Source organism: Henckelia pumila, chromosome 1 (genome assembly GCF_033568475.1).
Source record: "Henckelia pumila isolate YLH828 chromosome 1, ASM3356847v2, whole genome shotgun sequence".
Taxonomy (NCBI): domain Eukaryota; kingdom Viridiplantae; phylum Streptophyta; class Magnoliopsida; order Lamiales; family Gesneriaceae; genus Henckelia; species Henckelia pumila.
The window spans coordinates 6,628,799-6,652,223 of NC_133120.1; the positions used below are offsets into that span (position 1 = coordinate 6,628,799).

The 23,425-nt window shown below is 39.0% G+C and overlaps 1 protein-coding gene across 1 annotated transcript; it reads left to right on the forward strand.

Annotated features, from left to right (window-relative positions):
* Positions 1 to 12,441: 12,441 nt before the first annotated feature.
* Positions 12,442 to 15,207, forward strand: LOC140894500 (uncharacterized). The gene is made up of 6 exons (XM_073303008.1): positions 12,442 to 12,490; positions 12,820 to 12,944; positions 13,719 to 13,918; positions 14,230 to 14,402; positions 14,610 to 14,858; positions 14,948 to 15,207. Exons 1-6 carry the CDS (start codon positions 12,442 to 12,444, stop codon positions 15,205 to 15,207), a joined length of 1,056 nt encoding a protein of 351 aa, XP_073159109.1.
* The last annotated feature ends 8,218 nt before the right edge of the window (positions 15,208 to 23,425 follow it).

A 23,425-nucleotide genomic window follows, 5' to 3' on the forward strand; every position in this document is an offset into this window, starting at 1 on the left:
ACTGATGCCTCTTTGCAAGGGTTAGGTTGTGTCCTGACTCATAATGGGCATGTGATTGCAAACGCTTCTAGACAGCTGAAGATTCACAAATAAAATTATCCAGTGCATGATCTTGAACTAGAAACTATTATCTTTGTACTGAATATTTGGCGTCATTATTTGTATGGTAAAAAATTTGAAATCATCACTGATCATAAGAGTCTCAAGTATTTGTTCATTCGAACTGAGTTGAACAATGACGCTGGATGGATTTACTGAAAGACTATGTGTAACGCCCCGATTTTATCTTAATTTAGCTTATTTGAGATAATCGGAGATTGCAGAGTTCAAGAGCCGACATGATTTTGATCAGGGTCTATTTTGCAAATTTTGGAAATTTCAGGGACTAAAACGCAATTTTTGGATTTGTTATATTATTAGACTTGACTAAGTCTTCTCCTTCACCACTTCATCCCCTCCAATCCGTGCTCCACCACTGTAGACGCCCCATTTGAGATTCAAGCTTCCAGATTTCAGTCTGAGCTCGATCCGGCCGTTGGAATTTATTTCTGAAGGCAGATTAGCGATCACTACAGTGAGAGCTTCGTTATATCGTAAGTTTTTCTACGATCATATGCATTCTAGTTTTCGGATGTTGTTAGAATTGATTAAGTTTCGAGTATGTTGTTCTTGGCAGAGTTCTGATCGTTTATTATCTGTCGGTTTTGAAATAGAGCGACGTTCGGAATTGTTATGATTTTTGGAAGCCATTTTCGAAAATCTAGTTTTGAGATTTGTTGGGTTTGAGTCTTTATGGTTGTCTTAGCATTGAATTGAGTTATTTGCATTGTTGTAATATTGTCTGTGTTTCCGGTTCGATCAGTTATAACCGTTGTGCCGCCGGTTTGAATTTTAGAGATTTTGAACCGTTTCGTGTCGTTGAACTTTGGCTTGTGAGTTTGATCGTTGTTGTTGATCATCTATTGTCTCCGTAAAGATTGTTTGGAGTTTGTCAAGCTCGGTGTTAGCAGAATTCGTTAGTAGAAGATTTGGACGAAGAACGGTAAAGAGATTACTTGAGCTGTTGTTCTCGTTAGGTTGTATAGTTTTTGATATAACCTTTTTGTTGTAGTGTATCTAGAGTTAGATCTATTGCATTGAAAGGTAAAAGCAGTCATCGTTATCGGGATAGCATACTCGGGACAGTTGGTTCACGAGTTTCCCTTTAAATCACATACTTGCATAATACTTGTTCTAGCATGTGGAACTTGTATTTTGTTTTTTATTGAGTTTTGTTATATGGTTTAATGCTTTATGTTTTCTTATGCATTCATATTGAGCCAAACCTTTGATTTGAGCGGGCAGAACAACCCTTTTTGTTTAGACGTTTTGGGGGCTATACTGTGAGTGGCCTGGGTATAGAGGTTCACCTAGTGTCAGCATACTCCTTATAGTCGCACCAAAGTCTAGGGGAGTGAGATACGTGGCACCACCTCGATTGGGTGAGTCGGTGAGTTGTTACGTGATCTCATCCTCGGGATCCCAAAAGAAGAGCAGCAATCCCTTGTTTATCAGGGTTGATATCCCTCTTTTAAAGTCATGCATATCATTCATTTTGCTTTGATTATGTTGTCTTGAAAGAATGTTGTTGATAAATTACATGCATTACTTGTTATGTTGTTTTTACTAGGAATATCTTTCTCACCGGAGTTATCCGGCTGTTGCTTTGTTTTGTATGTGTACTTGGCAACAAGAGGGGTAGGATCAAGTTAGCGAAGACCTGGTTAGCATCAAGAGGGAGAGTTAGTAGTGGGACTCGGTTTAGAAGTCGAATCAGCAAGTTTATCTAGTTTAAGATTGAAGAATGTTAGAGATCGAACTTGTTAGGTTTTCTAATTCGAATTTGTTTTGTATTCAGATTGTAATCTAGAATCGAAGCATGTTTGTATTTTTTATCGATCTAGACTTCTTGTTGATCTTAGGCTTTATGAAAGCATGTTTTGATATTGCATGTATTCTCTACACCCTTGTTTGTGTATGTATTTGAATGAAATTTGAAAGCGAGCGCGGGAGTAAATTTTTGATAGCCTGTGCATTTCTGCCCAGGCCTTCCGCGCGCGAGCGAGGGGTACCTCGTGCGCGCGGGGTTATCCCAGGGGCTCGAGTTTGTTAGCCCGCGCACGCGCGAGCCTTCAGCCGGGGCTCTGGAGGTGCAGCCTGCGCGCGCGCGAGATGTTGTCTCGCGCGAGCGCGAGGTGTTAAAAAAAATTTAATTGCTTTTACCTTGGATTTTGTGTGCTATGTTGTCAATTAATCCGAGATTATATGTTTAGAACCGAGGTCTCACACTATGACTGTGAACTTAAATATCATCCAGGTGCTGCTAATCTTACCGCTAATGCTTTTAGTCGCAAAGTACGAGTATCTGCACTTCAGGATTGTCTTATCTCTCGTACGATTCAGAATTGTTGTTCTTCTGGATATACCTTTAAGCATAAAAAAAGAGATGGAGAGTATTCAGATTTTCGTAATTCTATCTGAGCCAGCTTTGTATTCTAAGATTCAGGATGCTCAGATGTCTGATCCGAATATTCAGCGATTCTCGGTTAGCCAATAGTGATAGTACGTCTGGATTTCACTATCAGTCAGATGGTTTTTTGTGTTTGTCCAGCCATATTGTGGTACCTGAGGATGATACTTTAAGAGACGAGATTTTATATCAAGTACCTCGTACCAAATTGAGGTCCACCCGGGGAGCAATAAGATGTACCAAGATTTGCGAACTCGGTTCTGGTGGAAAGGTATGAGGCGCAATGTGTACCAGTATGTTTCTAGATTTCTGGTGTGTCAGAAGGTTAAGGAAGAACAACGACAACCTGGAGGATTGCTTCATAGTTTATCAATTCCTGAATGGAAATGAGAGTTTATCACGATGGACTTTCTGACCCATTTGCCAGTGTCTTCTAGGAATTGTGATTCTATTTGGATTGTAGTGAAACGAATCATCAAGTAAGAGCATTTCATTCCATATAACCGAGATTACACTTTTTATGGGATGACTCGTTTGTACATTCAGGAGATTGTACAATTCCATGGCGTGCCTGTGAGAATTGTCAATGACAGAGACCTCAGGTTAACTTCTAGATTTTGGGGCAGCTTTCAGCTTTCTTTGGGTACTACTCTTAGTTTGACTACTGTTTATCACCTGGATACTGATGGTAAGTTAGAGCGCACTATCCGTACTCTTTAGGATATGTTACAATATTTTATTATGGATTTTGGTCCAGCTTGGCAAGATCATTTGTCATTGATTGAATTCGTGTACAACAACAGTTATCACCGCAGTATTGGTATGTCACCATTTGAAGCATTGTATGGACGACGATGTCATACTCCATTGTTATGGGAAGAAGTTGTGGAATGACATGTGGAAGGACCAGAATTAGTTCAACAGGATGTTGATGTTGTTAATCAGATCAAGAGAAGGATTAGAACTGCACAGGATCGACAAGTCAGGTATGCTAATACTAAGCGTAGACCTTTGCATTTCCAGGTAGGTGAAAAGGTGTTCTTGAAAGTTTCACCATTCCGCAGGATTTTGAGATTTGGTCTTAAGGGAAAGCTATCTCCGAGGTTCATCGGTCCATTCGAGATCTTAAAAGGTGTTGGAGATTTAGCTTACAGATTAGCATTGCCGCTGTATCTATCTAGTATTCACGACCTATTTCACGTATCACTGTTGCGACGATTTGTGGCAGATGTGAGACCCCGTTTCTAATCCTCTAATAACAAATAATTAAACAAAATCGAACACGAGAGCCAATATAAAATCGAATCAAAATATATTTTTTTTTTTAAAAATGGGACGCGCGGCCGCGCCTCTCCAGGCGCGGGCGCGTATAGCCCCCTGCCCTTGGCGCGCGGGCGCGCCTCCCTAGGCACGCGCGCGCATGGCGTCCTGCCCGGGGAAGTGCAGGGCGGGCGGGCGCGCCTCCCGAACGAGCAAGCGCATAGCCTCTGAAATCGCTTCCAAAAAGACCTCAAAAGTGTAAAATAACACCCGAAAAGGTTCCGACATGATCCAACTAATGATTCAACAATCATAATATATTCAAAATACAAAAGAAGAGTAGATCATGCAATAGACTAAGTTCTTCCAAATTACAACATGTCGAGTTCTAAGAAGGAGTTCAAACGACTCAACAAAACTCAAAATAGATCATTCGACTCGACCCTACAACACGGTGTCTCACGTCTATCGTCACACCCCGAGCTAACCCAAACGACTTGGTCCAGCTCCTGATCCTCCTGTTGCCAAGTACACATACATACAAAGACAACAGCCGGATAAACCGGTTAGAAATATAATTTCTAAGTAAAAGAGACAGGCATGCAATATCAAGTAAACACCTCAGATCGAAATGTAATAATCAGTAACAAATCAAAATGAAAATGAATAAATGCATGACTTCAAAACTCGGGATTATCAAATCAGATAATCGAAATGTCAATCAGTATTCGGTTGGGATCCCGGGGCCAAGTCTTCACAACAACTCACCGACACACCCATTCGGAGTGGATGTCGTTCAACTCAACCCCTAGACTTCAGAGCAACTATAAGAAGTATTCTGGCACTTGGAAAATCTCGAAATCCAAGGCCACTCCAATATAGCTCCCTAAATCGTCTAATTTCAAAACAAATCGAATAATCGGCTCAATATGAATGCAAGTGCATCAATAACTAAATCAAGTTCACGCAAGCAAATAAACAAGCGGTATGTGATTTTCGGGAACTTGAAAATAAGTCGATCTCGAGTATTCGTTCCCATTCATTTCAATGTCGACTTTTACCTTTTTCTCGAAGCTTCAATCAATCCTGTCAAACAAGAGACAACTCGATTCAACTCTAAACAATTCGAAACTCAAAGTCGATAAATCAAACAAACTATACCGTCTTCCAACTCTTCGATTGGTAACCGATCTCCAAGTCCTCCAATCCCAATCTCTAGTCAACTGTCAAAACATCGAGACACGGATTCGATATCAACTCAGAGTTCAAACTCAATCAAATTCGATATACAAATCAAACCGAACCAAACCGATAACTCAAACTCGATTTCGACGGCATAACGACTATAAATCGACTATCCGAAAAAATTCAAATCATCAACAACAATCATAACAACTCAATCATCACTATAATCCATCAAAACAACTCAAATCCAACCTCAATCAAAATCACCATTTTCGAAAATATGCCTCTAAAATCATATAAAATCCAAACTTCGTTCTTTTTCCAAACCGACTTCGAATACACGATCTATACTAGCTCAAGAACGACATACTCCAATATTATCAAATTCTGACAACTTAACAAAATCGAAGTTCAAGAGATCGTAGCAAAACTTACGTCTAAACGGAGCCCTCGTTGCGGTGATCGTGAATCTCAACTCGGAATGAAAATCTAACGGTCGGATCGAGCGAATCGAGCGGAAAGAAAGCTCAAAAAGGCGATGGCCATGGCTTGCTTCAGTACGTACGAAATGGGAGGAGGAGGGAGGAGAAGATATTGAGTGAAGTGATGGGGGGGGGGAATGGCAACTTGCAAGGATAATATATAAAAAAAATCCCCTTTTTGCATTTCAGTCCTTTATTTCTCCAATCTTGCAAAGTAACCCCCTGCTAAATATCAAAACGATCCTCAATCACCAAAAACTCTGATTATCTCGATTAAACTCAATTATAATAAAATCAGGGCATTACAGCAGATGAGTCTCACATATTACAACCATCTGAGGTACAGCTGGATACATATTTGACCTATGTAGAGAGACCCTTGCGTATTTTGGTTCGTGAGTGTTGCGGAACAATATAATTCCTCTCATTCTAGTTTAGTGGCAGCAACGAGGCGTTGAGGAAGGCACTTGGGAATTAGAGAGCCGGATGTGTTTAGAACATCCTGAGTTGTTTTGATTGTATTTTTGGGTTTTAGTACTGTAACTTGTAAAATGTTCAAATGTAATAAAGAACGTTTTTTTTCGTGATGTGTTTTGTGTACTTAAGATTTGATTTCGAGTAACTTGTAAAATGTTCAGATGTAATAAAGAACATTTTGTTCCGTACTCTGTTTTGTGTACTTAAGATTTGATTTCGAGGACGAAATATCTTAAGTGGGGGAGAATGTAGTAACCCAATCTCATTTTTCAAGATTAAGTGGTTAAAAATTATTATGGATTGATTAAGGGATTAATTTGGATTACAATGTAAAAATTTTGGAATTTTGTCTCGGGCGAGTTCGGAAGATCCGAAACCAGTTCGGAAGGTCCGAACACTTCGGAAACTAGAATGGAGTTCGGAGGGTTAGGGTGCAATCGGACGATCCGAACCCAAGATCGGAGCGTCCGAACTCCACAGTGAGGTGTCCGATTCGTTGTCAACTTGAGATGGACATGTGGTTGCGATCGGAGCATCCGAAGTGCTGATCGGAGCATCCAAAGACGTGGCTTAACAAGTGTCATAGATTTTGACACATGGTTCGCATGCAGTATCGGAACGTCCGAACTCGAGATCAGATGGTTCAATCTCCACCTATAAATAGGGCATCCTAGAATCAAAATTTTTGCACCAATTTCACAAGTTTCTCTCTCGAATTTTGAGTGATTTTAGTGGTATTTATCCTTCTTTGGTGAGAGGCGGGCCTAGGCAAGGCGTCTACGGAGTCATAGCGGAGTTGTGCCCAAGTTATGAGGCCATCGAAATCAATGGGATAACGACGGACAGAGGTATAATCCGAGTTCCTAAAAATAGTTTGGGAGTATCTATTAGTTTAGTCAAGGATTTTAGATGTTGATTAGTGATATAGCAATCTTATGATTATATACTGGGAAAATAGAGCCGGATTAGTTTATATGATATTATTGAGGTACGAAGGTACTGTTTGAGATACCCTGACTGATTATTCATTTCATACGTGTTGCATTATTTTATGACATGATTTTATATGCATATGACATATCTTATGTCACGATATTATGCTTCATCCATTATCATACTGAGCTTTATCCTTGAGATAATCTATGTTAGGATGCTCATCTGATGTGTTAGTGGATGGTTAGACACGTGGACTCGTGATCAGGTCACCTATAATCATAGTTTGGTATGTGAGCCAACTCCTGGTGCGATGACACATAGTGCTACTTACCTTGGTGTTGAGTCTAATTGAATAGTATTCTTGACCTTGAGTCTTGGTAACTCGTACACTTTCATTCATGCTCATATAGTAATTGTATACTCATACTATCGTGCTGAGCACTTTTATCGCTCATGTCCTCGATTTGTTTTGGACTCATTCCATGGGGCAAGCCTCAGGTTGGACAGTTCAGGAGACACTGGGAGGTCTTAGGTGCAGGGAGTAGCAGCTGCTGAGGAGTTTTGTTTCATCAGGGTTGTTTTTGTTCTGGTTAATTTGGTACTAAGGAGTTATTCGATATGGTTGTACTAAATTCAGTATTTGAAGATTATTTTCTTTGGGTTTGTAATAATTTTATGGTTTCCGCAGTGGTATTTCTGATTTTGTTTAATTAAGTTTATTACATGCTTAAGCTTCTGATTAGTAGGTGATCACGAAGCGGGTCACTACAGTAGGTGTGTGGTTTCCCGAAGACACGAACAAAAAAAACCTTGAAAACTTGTTCCCTTCCCAAGTACCAGCGACAAGCATAACAATAATGCAATATTTTAGGCAAATATAAAGTGAGTCAAAACAAACACCAGTATATATAACTCGAGTTGCATCTCCGAAAAGTAAGTACAAGATATAAACTTCAGTATGTCACTCTCTCAGGAGAAAAAGAGAAGCTAACTAAACAAAAGTCCCAGAGAAAGAAATAAAATAAGCTCAGCTAAGATAACTCTCTACATAAGAGACAAACTTCATTGGTAGCCAGGAGAGTCGTCACCCTGGAGAGAATTCAGGGCCTCTATAATCTCGATGTCACCAAAGTCATCGAGAGGCACATCAAGCACCCTCATCAATGTCAAGAACCCCGAGACCAATCAATTGGAATACATCCTTGGAAACGCGCGTCCGACAGAGGATGCGGCGGCACTCCAGCACCAATTCACAATGAATGGAATAAGCACAACGATAAACCTCATCCTCGAAAGCTGCAGACATAGAGTAAGAATCCACGAACTATTCCGTCAAGATCCTGTGTAGCTCAAACCCCGCAGGGGAAGCCAAAAATCTTACTCCGATGTGTACCTCTGCATAATTCCTGTGGTAAAGCACACTAAGCTCGGAACAAAGATATTCACCCACTTTAGCCTTCACCCCCAATCTCTCTGGCCACTGGCGAAGCTCCTTTTTCATAGCAATGTTGTCCCCCTCCATGTGACAAATCTCCCCTTTCGCCTTAGCATCTGAGGTTTCCATCCAAGTAACATCCTCCTTCAGCTTGGCCAATTCTTATGTAGTTTGGCCTCGTCTGCCCGAATTTTATCCTCTCGAGCCTCAAGAGCCCGTACGACAGACAGAATCTGAAACCAATAAAAAATATGTGTGTAAGGTCATTATTAACGATAACAAAGAAGACAAAGTAAATTCTCAATAACGTGAAAAGAGCTCAGGGCAATGGACTGGTGCAAGACCGTAGAAGATCGGGGGATTAGGTGACTCAGATCATGATCACCTACAACCTTGGACCCCCGCCTCAGGCCAATCTCGAAATCGCTAGAGTCCCGAAAATACTCTGCACATCCCGGTTCTCTCCATCCAACAGTAAGAGGTGAGCTCTTGATTTCCTCACCGAATATGAGGAACCCTCGCGAGACTTTTTCAAAGAATCAGAAGAAGGCACTTCACTCCCATTTTTACCATCATCAGCTGGCCTTTTACCCACGCCTCATCTGTGCTCTACAACACCACCACGCCCCGCTCGCCCTCCTGCAAAGAGGATGTACTGTGTCCTTGGCGGCCCCGCAGTTTAGCATTGACGTAGCTTGGTTGAGACATATTCATGAATCTTTGATTTTAATAAATTGAATTTCTATAGATTAATTGTGTTTCTAGAATTGAATGTCTTCTTAATTTACTAGCCATAAATTGAGTTTTTATATTTACTTAGAATCCGGCACTCGGGATAGGGGATTTTGAGTATGATCAATAGAAACTACACTGTTAATTGTTTATATAGCTCGAGAGAGTATTTAATGTTAATAGAACCTTTAAGGAACATCGTTTTACACATATCACTACATCTAGATTTTTAATAGGGATATTGGAATCAAACTGTAGTTGATACACTCTATTTGTTACTCGGGAGAGGGGAATAGAATAATTTAAGTGTTCTTGGTTATTAATTGAAAGAAATTTATAAAATAGATTATTTAGGATTGAATATTGTCGAGACCAAGTGAAATCAAAACCTCTGCACTATTTTTCTCTAATTGATAATTTCTCAAAATTTGTGTGTGAGTGAGCTTGATAATTCTTCACTATTTATTTAAGTTTTTAGCACATTTCCAAAGTTTGATTTTCTAGATAAAATTAAGACTATTTTAATTACAAGTATTGAATATTTTTAAATTACTCCTTGTGGGATCGACGCTCTCTCTTTCACTATATTAAAAATTGACACTCGTACGCTTGCGAGCATTTTTCACAACAACCCTACTGCCTGCAACTTAGACTCCTAGACTCAACAAATCAGCTCTCGACTGATTTTACAAGAGTGTTTTGGAAAGTTCACTCGACTGATTAGTTTACAAAGATTGTAAAACTTAACACATAGCACAAAGTGATCCTAAGAGATATGATATGTCTTGATGCGTGTGCTAGTGTTCTTCGACTTCTGTATATGATCTTCTATGTAAGCGTAGAAATCTTCTGGTATGTATGTAACAATTGAAAGTTTTCATTTACCCTTTGCTAAGTTGTAAGTGGTGTGAGTTCTTGTGATCCGGATGCTTCTCTTCACATCGCATGGTCTCTATTTAAAGGCACAAGATAACGGTCATCTAGATTAAAATATGTATCTGTTGGATTGGAGTCGTTGTCTTCCTTTGAAGCTTTACTGACATGAAAGTACGCTGTTATGCGGCTTGTCAGTATAGTGTGTATTAGTGTGCAGAGTTCATTATCCAAGGGTTAAATACGGGTTCTGCTGGTTTCTTGTGAGCAGCTACTGATCTGCTTCTGCTCGAGTGATGTTCTCATCTTCATCTATTGTACTTCTGCTTCTCAATTGTTGATGTGCTAAGTTTTTTGTCAAACACCAAAACTCAGATATTGAATTCCTAACACCCTCTTTTTGCACATTTCCCACATTTTTAATCCAAATAAAATCGTCGTTACTCAAACTCCTGCAAACAAAAAAAAAATCACAAAATACGCATATTATCGCTCGATAAATAACAAAAGTCAAGTTAAATCATATAAAATATAAGTGCAAAAATTGCACTTTTCAGATCTCTTACTGTGTTACACCACACCACAACACAATTTTATTTTATTTTTGTAATTTTATTTTCTTGGCTTTTAATATGTTTTAATTTAATTCTTTCTTTTTACAATTTTTGAATTTTGTTTTTTTCTTTTTTTATACTATTCTATTTTTTTCCATTTTTTGAAAGACAGAGTATTTTTTTCAATATTATCAATTTTTCTTGTTATAATTATACTTTTATAGTAATGCATCAACCAATTAAAAATGTCAATATAGAAACAAAAATAAATAATTATATTTTTTACTCTAAAATAAATAAGTTTGACAACCAAAAAATTAGAAAAAATTGAATGTAAATGATAAAAAATCAAAAATTTTATATTAAAGTCTTCTTTTCCCCCTGTTTGTAGAAAATGAATATAAGAAAAAAAATCAAAAAATGGAAGAATCAAATATGTGAAAAAAGAGTAAAAATAAAACACAAAATATGTTTTACTCTCAAAATAAAAGAGGAAAACAAACAAATTTGTGAATGTGAAACAAACTAAGCCAACATGAAAAGTGGTTTCTCTTGTCTCTTGACAAGTTGGTTGTTTTCCTGTTTTCTTTTACAGGGTGTTTCTAGTATGTATCATTTTCATCTTTTCTTCATCTCTGTTTACTCTCGATGACTGCTCCTTTCATTTATATAATGGATGATAATACAAACATCACACAAGAGGTAGAAGACTTATATCAGAAACTAACGTTGGAATAAGAGAAAGGAGGGTTAGATTATGAACATGTCAAAACTGAAGGTGACCAGTCGGAAATTAAATGGTGTCTAGTCAGCCGCTTCTTAACAGATCGACCTCTCAACTTTCTTGCCATGAAGAGCACATTAGCATCCATTTGGCAACCAGTTAAAGGTGTTTGTATTACCACCCTCAACTCTGGTTTATATCTCTTCTAATTATTTCATGAATTTATGTCCTTCGCATACTGAAAGATGGTCCTTGGTCATTTGATCAAAATCTGCTTGTTGTGGCCCAACTAGATTTTGGTATGGTTCCTCATCAGGTTCCTTTATTTCAAATTCCCTTTTGGGTTCAAGCTCAAGATCTCCCAAGTGGCTTTATGTCTGAAAAAGTCGCTCGTGATATTGTCAACTTCACAGGATGCTTTGTCGAGGTGGATCCAAATAATTTTACTGATGCTTGGCGTTCTTACCTTCGTATTCGGGTTTATTTGGATATCATAAAACCTCTAAAGAGACGGATGAAAATTATGAAATCTGGGGAAGTTGGAAGCTGGATAAATTTCAAATATGAGAAGCTCCCTACTTTCTGCTTCTTCTGCGGTATTGTTGGTAACTCCAAAAAAATTTTGTGAAAAACTCTTCGATTACCCAAATAAGTAAGTTGAGAAATTCTTCGGTGTTTGGCTTTGAGCACCTTCCAGGAGGACCACCAGTGCTATTGGTGAGTGTTGGCTGCGTTAGGAACCATTTGCAGGCAACTCCGGTGATACCATGGTTGTTGACAACAATAATACGATGGGTATCAAAGTGGTATCCAAAACTATTGGTCCTTATGATCACAGTATGGTCACACACAATATTTTGTCAGAAGTGCAACAGAGCAGAGGGAGACAAGACAGTGATTGGAGCGAAAAAGAGAAGGAAACAGTAGATGACAACGTGTCTCCCTCCCAGACACAAGACCAAGAAATTTTTATGATCTCTTATCCAAAAAAAAAAGACGTGTCAACGACATTAGTGATTTGGGCCATCAACTGACTGGGCCAAAAGGCCCAAAAGAAGATATATTTTATTCGGATTCAAAAACTCCCTAGAGGCGGGCTTTGGGCTCCAGAACCACCTATCACCATGAGTACTCTCAGCTGGAACTGTCGTGGGATGGGCAGCCCACGCATAGTTCATGAACTATTGGACTTTGTGTCCAAACATAAGCCCAATTTTGTCTTTATTATGGAATTAAAGGCGTCTAAAATAAAAGTTTAAACTCTCAAGCAGAAGATGGGTTACGAAGGTCTTCTTATGGTTCCTGTCATTAATCGTGGTGGAGGTATTGCTTTAATTTGGAAAGAAAAATCAATGGCCAAACTCTTAGCTTATTCCTCCAATTTTATTGATGTTGTTGTTTCGATCCATGGCTCAATTTATTGGAGGTTGACAGGTTTTTATGGTTTCCTGGAGCGCAGCAGAGGAAGGAAATCTTGGGAGTTGTTGAAAACTCTCTTAAACTGCTCGTCACTTCCTTGGTGTTGTGTCGGGGATTTCAATGATTTACTCTCTCAATCTGAAAAACGTGGAAGATTTCTTCATCCTGTGTCTCTAATAAACGACTTTTGGGAAACTTTTGAAGCTTGTGGTTTATTATATTTGGGTTTAAAGGGCATGAGTTTACATGGGAAAAAAACAGAGGAACACCAAATTTTGTTGAAGAAAGGTTTGATCGAGCGATGGCCACTTCGGCATGGATGAGCAGTTTTACTATTGCCGAAGTATTAAACTTGGAGGTAGCAACTTTAGATCATACTGCTATATTTCTCAATCTTAACCCTTGGTTTTTTTTTTCGTCGCAAATGTTTTTGTTTAAAGAATTCTTGGATTTTTGAACCTGAGTGTAAGGAGGTGGTCAGACATGGGTGGCACGATCATGGTGTTGAGAATATTCAGAAAAAAAATTGATTTATGTGGAAAAGACCTACAATTTTGGGGAGATACGGTGAAGCTTAGATTCAAGAAGGAGATCTCTTTCTGCCGAGATAAATTAAAAAAATCTTAAGAGGAAAAAATCTTGTAGAGTTTATGCTTCATCCCGCAAGCGTAAGAACACCATAACAACTCTCAAAGACTCCTCGGGACAAATGTATACTTGGGAGAAAGGTCTTCAGGAGCATATCTTGCATTATTTTGAAGACCTATTTTCTTATACAGGCAGTATAGATCACCACATTTCTGATCTGGTCCAAAGGCGCATAGATGATCATCAAAATTAGTTTCTTAGTCGTTCATTTGAAGAACAAGAAGTCATCACAGCTCTCCGGTCAATTCATCCGGACAAATCACCGGGTCCAGATGGTATGAATCCAGATTTTTATCAATATTTTTGGGATATTACTTGGAGGGATGTTATTGCGGCTTGCCTTCATTATCTAAACCAGTGTACTATCCCGGAGGGTCTCAATTATACTTCAATAGTTCTCATTCCAAAAAAGAAAAAACCAGTCACTTTATCTGATATTAGACCAATCTCTTTGTGTAATGTTCTCTATAAACTTGTGTCCAAGGTGATTGCTAATCGGCTCAAGACAGTTCTCAAAACTATTTTTTCACCAATGCAAAGCGCTTTTCAAACTGGCAAATCAATCTCAGATAATGTTCTTATAGCATTTGAAATTAGACACTACCTGAAACGTAAAACTCACGAGAAGAGAGGAGAGGAAGCTTTTAAAATCGATATGTCTAAGGTCTATGATCGCATTGAATGGTACTTTCTTAGAAATATGATGATTAATTGGGCTTTCATATTCAATGGGTGGACTTAGTCATGCTTTGTGTTTCTTCGGTATGTTACACAGTGGTGCACAATGTCCATGAGATAGGACCCATCTTTCCTCGTCGAGGACTGCGTCAAGGGGATCCTTTATCTCCCTATCTCTTCCTTATTTGTACCGAAGGGCTCTCCGCTTTGATTAATGCGGAAGTTATCAGAGTCAAACTTCATGGAGTGAAAGTGGCTCGTACAGCCCCATCAATCTCCCACCTGTTTTTTGCTGATGATAGTTTTATATTTTTCAGGGCATCAGTGGATGAATGTGGCATCATAAAGGAATTCCTTCGCAAATATGAAATTGCTTCTGGTCAAACGGTAAATTTTACCAAATCTTCTATCTCTTTTAGCTCCAATGTGTTGGCAAAAACAAAGAACGGAATTTGTGATTTGTTAGGTGTTCCTTATACTACTAATCACGGTAAATACCTTGGACTTCCTTCACTGATCGGACGGAAAAAATATGAAGTATTTGCTTATATTAAGTAAAAAGCTTGGAGTCGTATGCAGGGTTGGCGGTAAAAGTTTTTATCTAGAGCAGGAAAGGAGATTTTGTTAAAATTAGTGGTACAAGATCTTCATGCCTATGTCATGAGCGTCTTTATTTTATCGCTGAATCTTTGTGCAGAGTTAGAGAGAATGATGAATTCCTTTTGGTGGGGGAAAGGTGATAATAACAGAGGCTGTCTAAGGTGGAAAAGTTGGGCCAAGCTTAGAAGGATTAAGTCGGAAGGTGGATTGAGTTTTCGACGAATGCATGAATATAATATCGCACTCTTAGCCAAGCAAGGGTGGAAACTTATGACGGATCAGAATTCAGTGGCCTCCAAGGTGCTTAAAGCTCGATATTTCCTACATTGCTCATTCATCGAAGCATGTATCGGCTCAAATCCTAGTTATGTTTGGCAAGCATTATTTCATCACAAAACTTAATCCATATTGGTGCAAGAAAACGCATTGGAACAGGTTGTAATACTAAGATTTGGGGCGAACCTTGGCTGCCCGATCTCAATAATCCTTATATTGAGTCTGATTGCATTCAATATTTGCAACTTGCAACTGTCAACTTGTTGCGCTTAGAAGGGATAGATTCTTGGGATATTGATTTACTAAAGGAGCTATTTAATGCGAGGGAACAACAACTGATCTTGTCCATTCCTTTGAGCAGAAGGTTTTGTGAAGATAAATGGATGTGGGTGCTGATAGAAAGGGTTTTTACATGGTGAAGAGTGGGTACAAAATATTGCACCGTACCAGAGAGCCTAGTTCAAGTACTATCAACTGGAAACTAATCTGGAATCTTGGTATCCTGGCTAAAATTTGGAATTTTTTGTGGAGAACCCTTTTCTCTTGTTTACCTACTCTTAAGGCTTTACAACACAGAAGAGTGGAGGTTCCCGCATTGGTGTCCTCTATGCCAAAACGAACCAGAAGATGACTTCCATGCTCTTATCTCTTGTCCATCAGCACGCAGGGTTTGGTGTCTTACGACCATAGGTAGCTGCATTGGTTTATGAAAGAGTGGGTGCCCGGTGAGCCAACTTGTGGCTAAGGGCTTTGATGACTCTTTGTATAAACAATCTTTTGTTTAATATAATTTACACTTTTATTAATGGCAATGACTTTATCTTTCTTCATATTGTTATATTGTGATATACTATTGTTGTTTTGATAAAGACCTTGAATATACTATAGTGTATGTAAGATGTGGTAGAACATGGGGATGTCTATCATGAAACACATCTTATAGTCACTGTATATTCTAAACTGTTCCTAGTCAATTGAGCCGTCCGATAATAAGGATAAGGATCGCTCGAGTTTGAGACTAGCATTTGCGATGCAGAGTACCACGTTTCATTGGTAAGGAACATAGAGATGTTCGAAGCATGCAAATGGATATTCATATGATGAATGATCGAACTACCCTATCCGGACTTTCCAAGTGGTTATCACTTATCGAGTGGATATAGTCCGCGGTTTTGGTTGTACACCATTAGTCCTTACTACTTGAAACATCATTGAGACTCTATATGCTAGTACTGTGCTTTGACTCGTTTACCGACTCTAATGGGGTCATCAGGTGTCGGGATTGGGTACAGTTACGACACATATAGGAGTCGATGCTTTGTTGTCAAGGATTCACCACATACTTGCGAGTGTGGATATCCTATGCGATCTGAGGAGATATTAGTGTGACGAATCTCTGGCCAGAGTACATGATGTGATTTAAGAAATGGTTTCTTAATAGCACATGCGATGTCACTATTTGATCTTCAAGATGTATTGCATAGTTATCGAATCTCGAGCGACTCTCGATATACCAATGGTTGTTGATTCGATCGGGATATATGGATGAAGGGACCGTACTGTACGCTAACCAAAATCTACTGGTTCTTGTAGGCACTATCAGTGATACCTAGGGAATCATGGGGCGATGTTGCTAGGCGCTCATACCATGATTCGATGGGCAAGTCGGAAATTGTTGTTCCGAGTCACAAGGAGTTGTGAGCCCACGGCTAGATGTATCCCTGAACCATTGAGGGTCACACAGTGTAATGGATTTTTAATCCCCGTTGAGATAGTTAAATTTAAAGAGTTAAATTTAATGAACGAAGAAGTTGGACTTCTTATTTAAGAGTAGAGGAGTAAGATTTCCTAAAATGACATAGGGATGGCCATTTTTGGAAATCACTGAATTCGGATTCAGAAAAATTTATCTTGACTTTAAAAGGTGCAGAAATGGTTTCTGTGCACATTGTTGAAATCGGTTTATCAATCGGAGTCACGATGAATTTTATATTAATTTCTGAACATGCGGGCTTTGCTTGTCGGGCTTGAACTTATGACTAATGGGTCTTAAGCTGTTAGTGGCCTATATTATAAATAAGTTATTGCAGTACAGAAATTACACACAACAGGTCACAAAATAATTTTCGAAAACCCTAATTTTATTGATTGTGGCCGCCGCCCCCTCTCCCTCTGCTTGAGAAAAATCCAGCCTGTGATTTTGAATTACAGTCTGGTTTAACGGATCAAATTCGTTAATCTCTTCGTAGAAACTTCTGATAGATTTTCTAGTGCAATCTATCAGAGGGATTAAATATCCATTCGTGGACCTGATTGAAGAACAGTTCGTCCATCAGTTCCAGGGATATACAACAAGAGCAGAGAAATCTGTTGGTGTCCAAAATCTCGATTCGAGATTAAAGGTAAAAATTTTATAATTGTTATTTAATTTTTACACACACAATTTAATCGTAAGGTTGATACCTATTATGGAATCGTTCCATACAAAAATTTAAACTTCCGCTGCACTGGGTATCAATCCTAATTGATATGATCGTCGCGTTCTCCAACAGTGGTATCAAAGCCAGGTTGCTCAGATCAAGCGATTAAATTAATCGATTGTACAAAAAATCGCTGCCCGGGGCAGGGGCAGCGCCCAGCCCATGGGCAGCGCACGGAGCTGCCCAGGGAAGCGATCGTCGCTGCCCTAGGGGCAGCCGGGCTGCCCGGCCCGAACCCTACGGGGCGCGGGCAGCCCGGGAATGTCCCGGGCGGCCCGCGAAAGAAAAAAAAAATTAATTTTTAATTTTTAAATTAAATTTTAATATGTTAAAATTCTATTTTTTGTCCGATCGAAAATTGTTTTTGATTGGTCCACGAGGCGTCGGGTCGAATTGTTCGAGTCCGAAAATTTTAAAATTGATTTTTGGATAAATTTGAATTTTTGGAAAATTTTAATATTTTATCCTTAAATTGAATTTTGAAATTAATTATTTTTGGTACAATTGATGATAAGATATGATCTCATGGATATATTGAGTAAAATATGATTTTATGTATAAAATTGGATTTTATAGATAAAATATGATTTTATTTGATAAAAAGATAAAATATGATTTTGTATGTAAAATAAGATTTTATGTATGAAATATGATTTTATCCTTTTAAATTTAAATTGCCATTGCATGTTATCCAATAAATTAATTTTGAATTAAATGTTATTGGATAAGGATGATCGATTTCCATGACCAATTTTGTAGGTGTATGTTAGGAATTTACATTTGTTTTATTGTTGTTGGTTTTATTAATGGGCTTGGTTAATGGCCCAATATGAATGTCATATGTAATAAAAGTGGGCTTGGTTTATGGCCCGTTTCCACCCCTTAAAAATGTATCCCCTACTTGTCATTGTTATTTATTGTAAATACATTAGATTTAGTGGGAGATCAAGATTTGAAGATGGAGGTGGGCCCAGCAGACAATAAAGACAGAAGAAATGTAAATTGGAAGCAAATGTAATAGGATTGCATTGCATACTGCATATTACCTAGGATTGGACTAAGACTCGTGATTGGCAACCACGGGTCGATTAGAAATGGAATCGATCATCCTATATAATATGTGATATTATAGTTGTATGCATGTTTTAGACATAATTGTGTGAATCCGGCAAGCATACAAAAATTTTTAAAAAATGATGAGACAAATTTTTATAATTAAAATCCCTCATTTTAAATATGATTTAAAATTGATATCAAGATAAATAAAGGAAATTTAAATTTGTTTAAATGTTCCTACCTTCCATCAACGATCAATGTATGAGATGCTACCCGCGGATACGGTCCGGCTCATATTATTGGGGGGGCCCGTTCGTCGGAAAGCTGTACATTGGATCGACACATGTTGTAAGTTGGGTGGAACTCCCATGGGATCGGCTCATATTATTGGGGGATCCACATGGCGACCGTCCATCACAACTTAATATTGATGGGTCATCTTGACATGTCACAATAAACGGCGTCATATTATTGGGCCCTTATTGGACATGAGGTAAAAAAAAAAACGTGGAGGTTGCTTTGGAAGCAATTGGGCTCTACCTTTTGAAAATTATGGTTGGCTGATATTATTCGGGACCATAAGTTTGTCAATTGGACTCCATGTTCTCACTAAGGAAAACAGTTTTCCGTTTTCACTAGAGGGTAGTGAAATCGTTAAAATAGTGGGAGTGAGATTCATAAAATAAATTTCGCCTATTGTATGTCTTAGTAAATTGCTTAAACAATCACTTATATTTGTCTGTTTCTTTTCAGTATTTCATAAGATGAATTCATGTAATCCACTTTTCTCGATCCTTGAAAAAATAAGTTGACTGGCGCCAACTATACGGAATGGTTCCGTAAGTTGAAGATTGTCTTGACTTCGGAGAAGATGCTCTACGTGTTAGAAAAATCTCCTCCGAAGGAAGCACCAGCTGACGTAAGTCCGGAGGAGTTAGCCAAGCTTGATACATGGTGGGACCATGATATCAAAACCAAATGCTATATGCAAGCCTCGATGTCTGATGAACTCCAGAGGCGATTTGAGGACACCGTGAATGCTGCTGACATTCACGTTCAACTCAAGGAACTTTTTGGGGCTCAATCGAGGGCTGAAAGGTTCACTACTGTAAAGGAGCTAATGACGTGTCGCATGCGTTAAGGGACTTCGGTCCGTGATCATGGGGTACGAGTGATTTGGCTCATACAGAAGTTGGTAACCCTTGATTTGGTGTTGGAGCATGAACTCAACGTGAACTTACTACTTCTGTCTCTTCCTTCTTCGTTTGACGGATTTGTGGTAAATTTCAATATGAACAAGATAGAGGCCTCCCTTGAAGAGATGGTCAATATGCTTGTGACATATGAATCCATATTAAAGAAGGATAAACCGGCTTTCTTGGTGGGCTCCTCTTCTTCTGCTAAGAAGGGGCCAAGTACAAAGGGTAAGAAACGTTCTGCCCCACCCAAGAAAATCGAACCCGAGAAGAAGTACAAGACAAAGGCTTAAAACATGGAAAAATCCAAGGATATTTGCCATTACTGCAAGAAGCCCGGTCATTGGAAGCGTAACTGCAAGGAATATCTAGAGCAGTTGCGAACTGCAAAGGGTATGTTCTATATTGAAATAAATGTTTCACTTAATACTACTTCTTGGGTATTGGATACCGGATGTGGATCTCACATTTGCAATGATTTGCAGGTGATGACAAGAAGTCGCAGGCTTAGGATGGGTGAGACCCAGCTGAGGCTCGGAAATGGTTCCAGAGTTGAAGCAAAAGCCTTGGGAGATGTTTATTTAATTTTGCAGAACGGTTTTAAGTTACTTTTAAGAGATGTTTTATTTGTTCCAGATTTGATTAAAAACATTATTTCTGTTTCTATGCTTGATAGAGATGGTTATTCTTGCAATTTTGTGAATGGGATTTGCAATATTTACAAGAATGAATGTTTGATTGGAAATGGACAACTTGAAAACGATCTATACAACTTAAAACTAATAGACGTTCCAATAAATTATGTTGATAAACCGGCAACAACAAACAAAAGGAAAATCGATAGCCAAAACCCGGCAAACCTTTGGCACGCTAGGCTAGGTCATATTTCCTCAAGGAGGATGAACAAGCTAGTGGGAGAGGGCATGTTTGATATGTCTGATATTAGCTCTCTACCTACTTGTGAATCCTGCCTAAAAGGAAAAATGACTAAATCTCCTTTTAAGGGGAAACCTGAGCGTAGTCAAAATCTGTTGGATTTGATCCATACAGATGTTTGTGGTCCATTTAGAGTTGGGACTCAATATGGCCACACCTACTTCATTACCTTTACTGATGATTATTCAAGGTATGGGTATTTATATTTAATGAAATATAAGTCTGAAGCATTTGAAAAGTTCAAAGAATTCAAGGCTGAAGTAGAAAACAAGCTAGGTAAAAGTATTAAAACACTTCGATTGGATCGAGGTGGAGAATACTTGAGTATCGAGTTTTTGGACTATCTAAAAGAGAATGGGATTCTCTCTCAGTGGACTCCTCCTATGACACCACAGCTTAATGGTGTATCGGAGCGTCGTAATCGAACTTTGTTGGACATGGTTCGATCCATGATGAGCTTCACTGAGCTTCCACCTTCGTTTTGGGGCTATGCGCTTGAAACGGCGGTATTGTTGTTGAACAACGTCCACACTAAAGCAGTGGACAAAACACCATACGAGTTATGGAATGGCAAAGCTCCTAAGTATTCGTACTTGAGGATTTGGGGATGTCCTGCTTACGTGAAGCGGACAGTGGGAGATAAGTTGGATAGTCGATCCAGCTTATGTTATTTTGTAGGGTATCCGAAGAATTCAATCGGATATTATTTCTATTATCCTGCAGAAACAAAGGTGTTTGTTTCAAGGAATGACACCTTCTTGGAGAAGGAGTTCTTATTGGATAAGAAAGGCGAGATGATGGAACTCGAAGAAATTCGAGAAGAACCCGAAATACAAAATAACGATCCTACACCTCAGGAACCATTGCTGGACACGCCTGTACCTAGAAGATCCGAGAGGACTTCTAGACCTCCTATTCGATATGGTCTTCTTCTTGAAGGGGATCAAGATGAACCCAATGTTGGATGTGATCCAAGAAACTTCAAGGAAGCAATTTCTGATGCGGATTCAAATTTATGGCTTGAAGCTATGCAGTCGGAAATAGATTCGATGCATACAAACCAAGTTTGGTCTTTAGTAGATCCTCCCGATGGAATTGTTCCAATAGGGTGTAAATGGATCTACAAGAGAAAGCTTGGGCCTGATGGTAAGGTATTGACCTACATGTCGCGATTGGTGGCAAAAGGTTATACTCAAAGACAAGGAGTTGACTATGATGAAACCTTTTCACCAGTTGCAATGTTCAAGTCCACAAGAATCCTTATTGCCATAGCTGCATGGTATGACTATGAGATATGGCAAATGGATGTGAAGACTGCTTTTCTTAATGGAGACATTAAGGAAGAGATCTATATGAAGCAGCCTGAGGGGTACACATCCATGGGAAGCGAGCATAAGGTATGCAAGTTTCAGAGATCAATTTATGGTCTAAAACAAGCATCAAGAAGTTGGAACCAGAAATTTGATGAAACAATAAAAGATTATGGTTTCATCAAGAATCCGGAGGAACCATGCGTGTACAAGAAAGTAGTTAAGGATGCTGTGACATTCTTAGTACTTTATGTTGATGACATCTTACTCATGGGGAATGATGTAGGGATGTTGCAGTCAACAAAGATATGGTTATCAGGTAGATTCTCGATGAAGGATTTGGGAGAGGCATCCTATATTCTTTGGATACAGATCTATAGAGATAGATCTAAGAGAATGATAGGACTCACTCAATCAACCTACATCGACACCATATTGAAACGGTTTTCAATGGATGGGTCCAAGAGAGGACATCTACCCATGTGTCATGGAGTTTCTCTATCCAAGTCTGTGTCCCAAGACGGATGAAGAGATAGAGAAAATGACACATGTACCATATGCGTCAGCCATAGGTAGTATCATGTATGGGATGATATCTACCAGACCGGATGTAGCATTTGCTCTGAGTGTCACGAGCAGATATCAAGCTAATCCCAGTCAAATGCATTGGAAAGCCGTGAAAGACATTCTTAAGTACTTACGAAGGACTAAGAATATGTTAATGGTATATGGAGGAAGAGAACTAAAATTGGAAGGCTATACCGACTCTAGTTTCCAAAGTGACGTGGATGACTCAAAGTCAACCTCTAGATTTGTGTTCATGCTCAATGGCGGTGCTGTCTCTTGGAAGAGTTCCAAGCAGGACACCACAGCGGATTCCACCACTGAAGCAGAATACATTGCAGCATCAGCTGCTGCTAAAGAGGCCGTTTGGATGAGGAATTTCGTCCAAGAGTTGGGCGTCATTCCTGAAGTTGTTGGTCCAGTCCCGGTGTACTGTGACAACACGGGTGCCGTTGCTCAGGCAAAGGAACCAAGGTCTCATCAAAGATCCAAACACGTACTGAGGAAATACCACATCATCCGGTAGATTGTGGAAAGAGGAGACATCACTGTCGAAAGAGTGTCCTCTGCAGACAATATCGTTGATCCACTTACTAAGCCCTTGCCAGGACCATTATTTGACAAACATCGCGAAGCAATGGGTCTACGTAGTATGACTAGTTGGCTATAGGGCAAGTGGGAGATTGAAAGAGTGGGTGCCCGGTGAGCCAACTTGTGGCTAAGGGCTTTGATGACTCTTTGTATAAACAATATTTTGTTTAATATAATTTACACTTTTATTAATGGCAATGACTTTATCTTTCTTCATATTGTTATATTGTGATATACTATTGTTGTTTTGATAAAGACCTTGAATATACTATAGTGTATGTAAGATGTGGTAGAACATGGGGATGTCTATCATGAAACACATCTTATAGTTACTGTATATTCTAAACTGTTCCTAGTCAATTGAGCCGTCCGATAATAAGGATAAGGATCGCTCGAGTTTGAGACTAGCATTTGCGATGCAGAGTACCACGTTTCATTGGTAAGGAACATAGAGATGTTCGAAGAATGCAAATGGATATTCATATGATGAATGATCGAACTACC

Excerpts from the sequence above, each read along its gene's own strand:
- LOC140894500 (XM_073303008.1), top strand. The coding sequence starts at position 12,442 with ATGGGTTACGAAGGTCTTCTTATGGTTCCTGTCATTAATCGTGGTGGA. Across the intron at positions 12,491-12,819 it reads TGTCATTAATCGTGGTGGAG|GGCATGAGTTTACATGGGAA; the intron begins GTATTGCTTTAA and ends TTGGGTTTAAAG. Across the intron at positions 14,403-14,609 it reads TCCTTATACTACTAATCACG|AGTTAGAGAGAATGATGAAT; the intron begins GTAAATACCTTG and ends ATCTTTGTGCAG.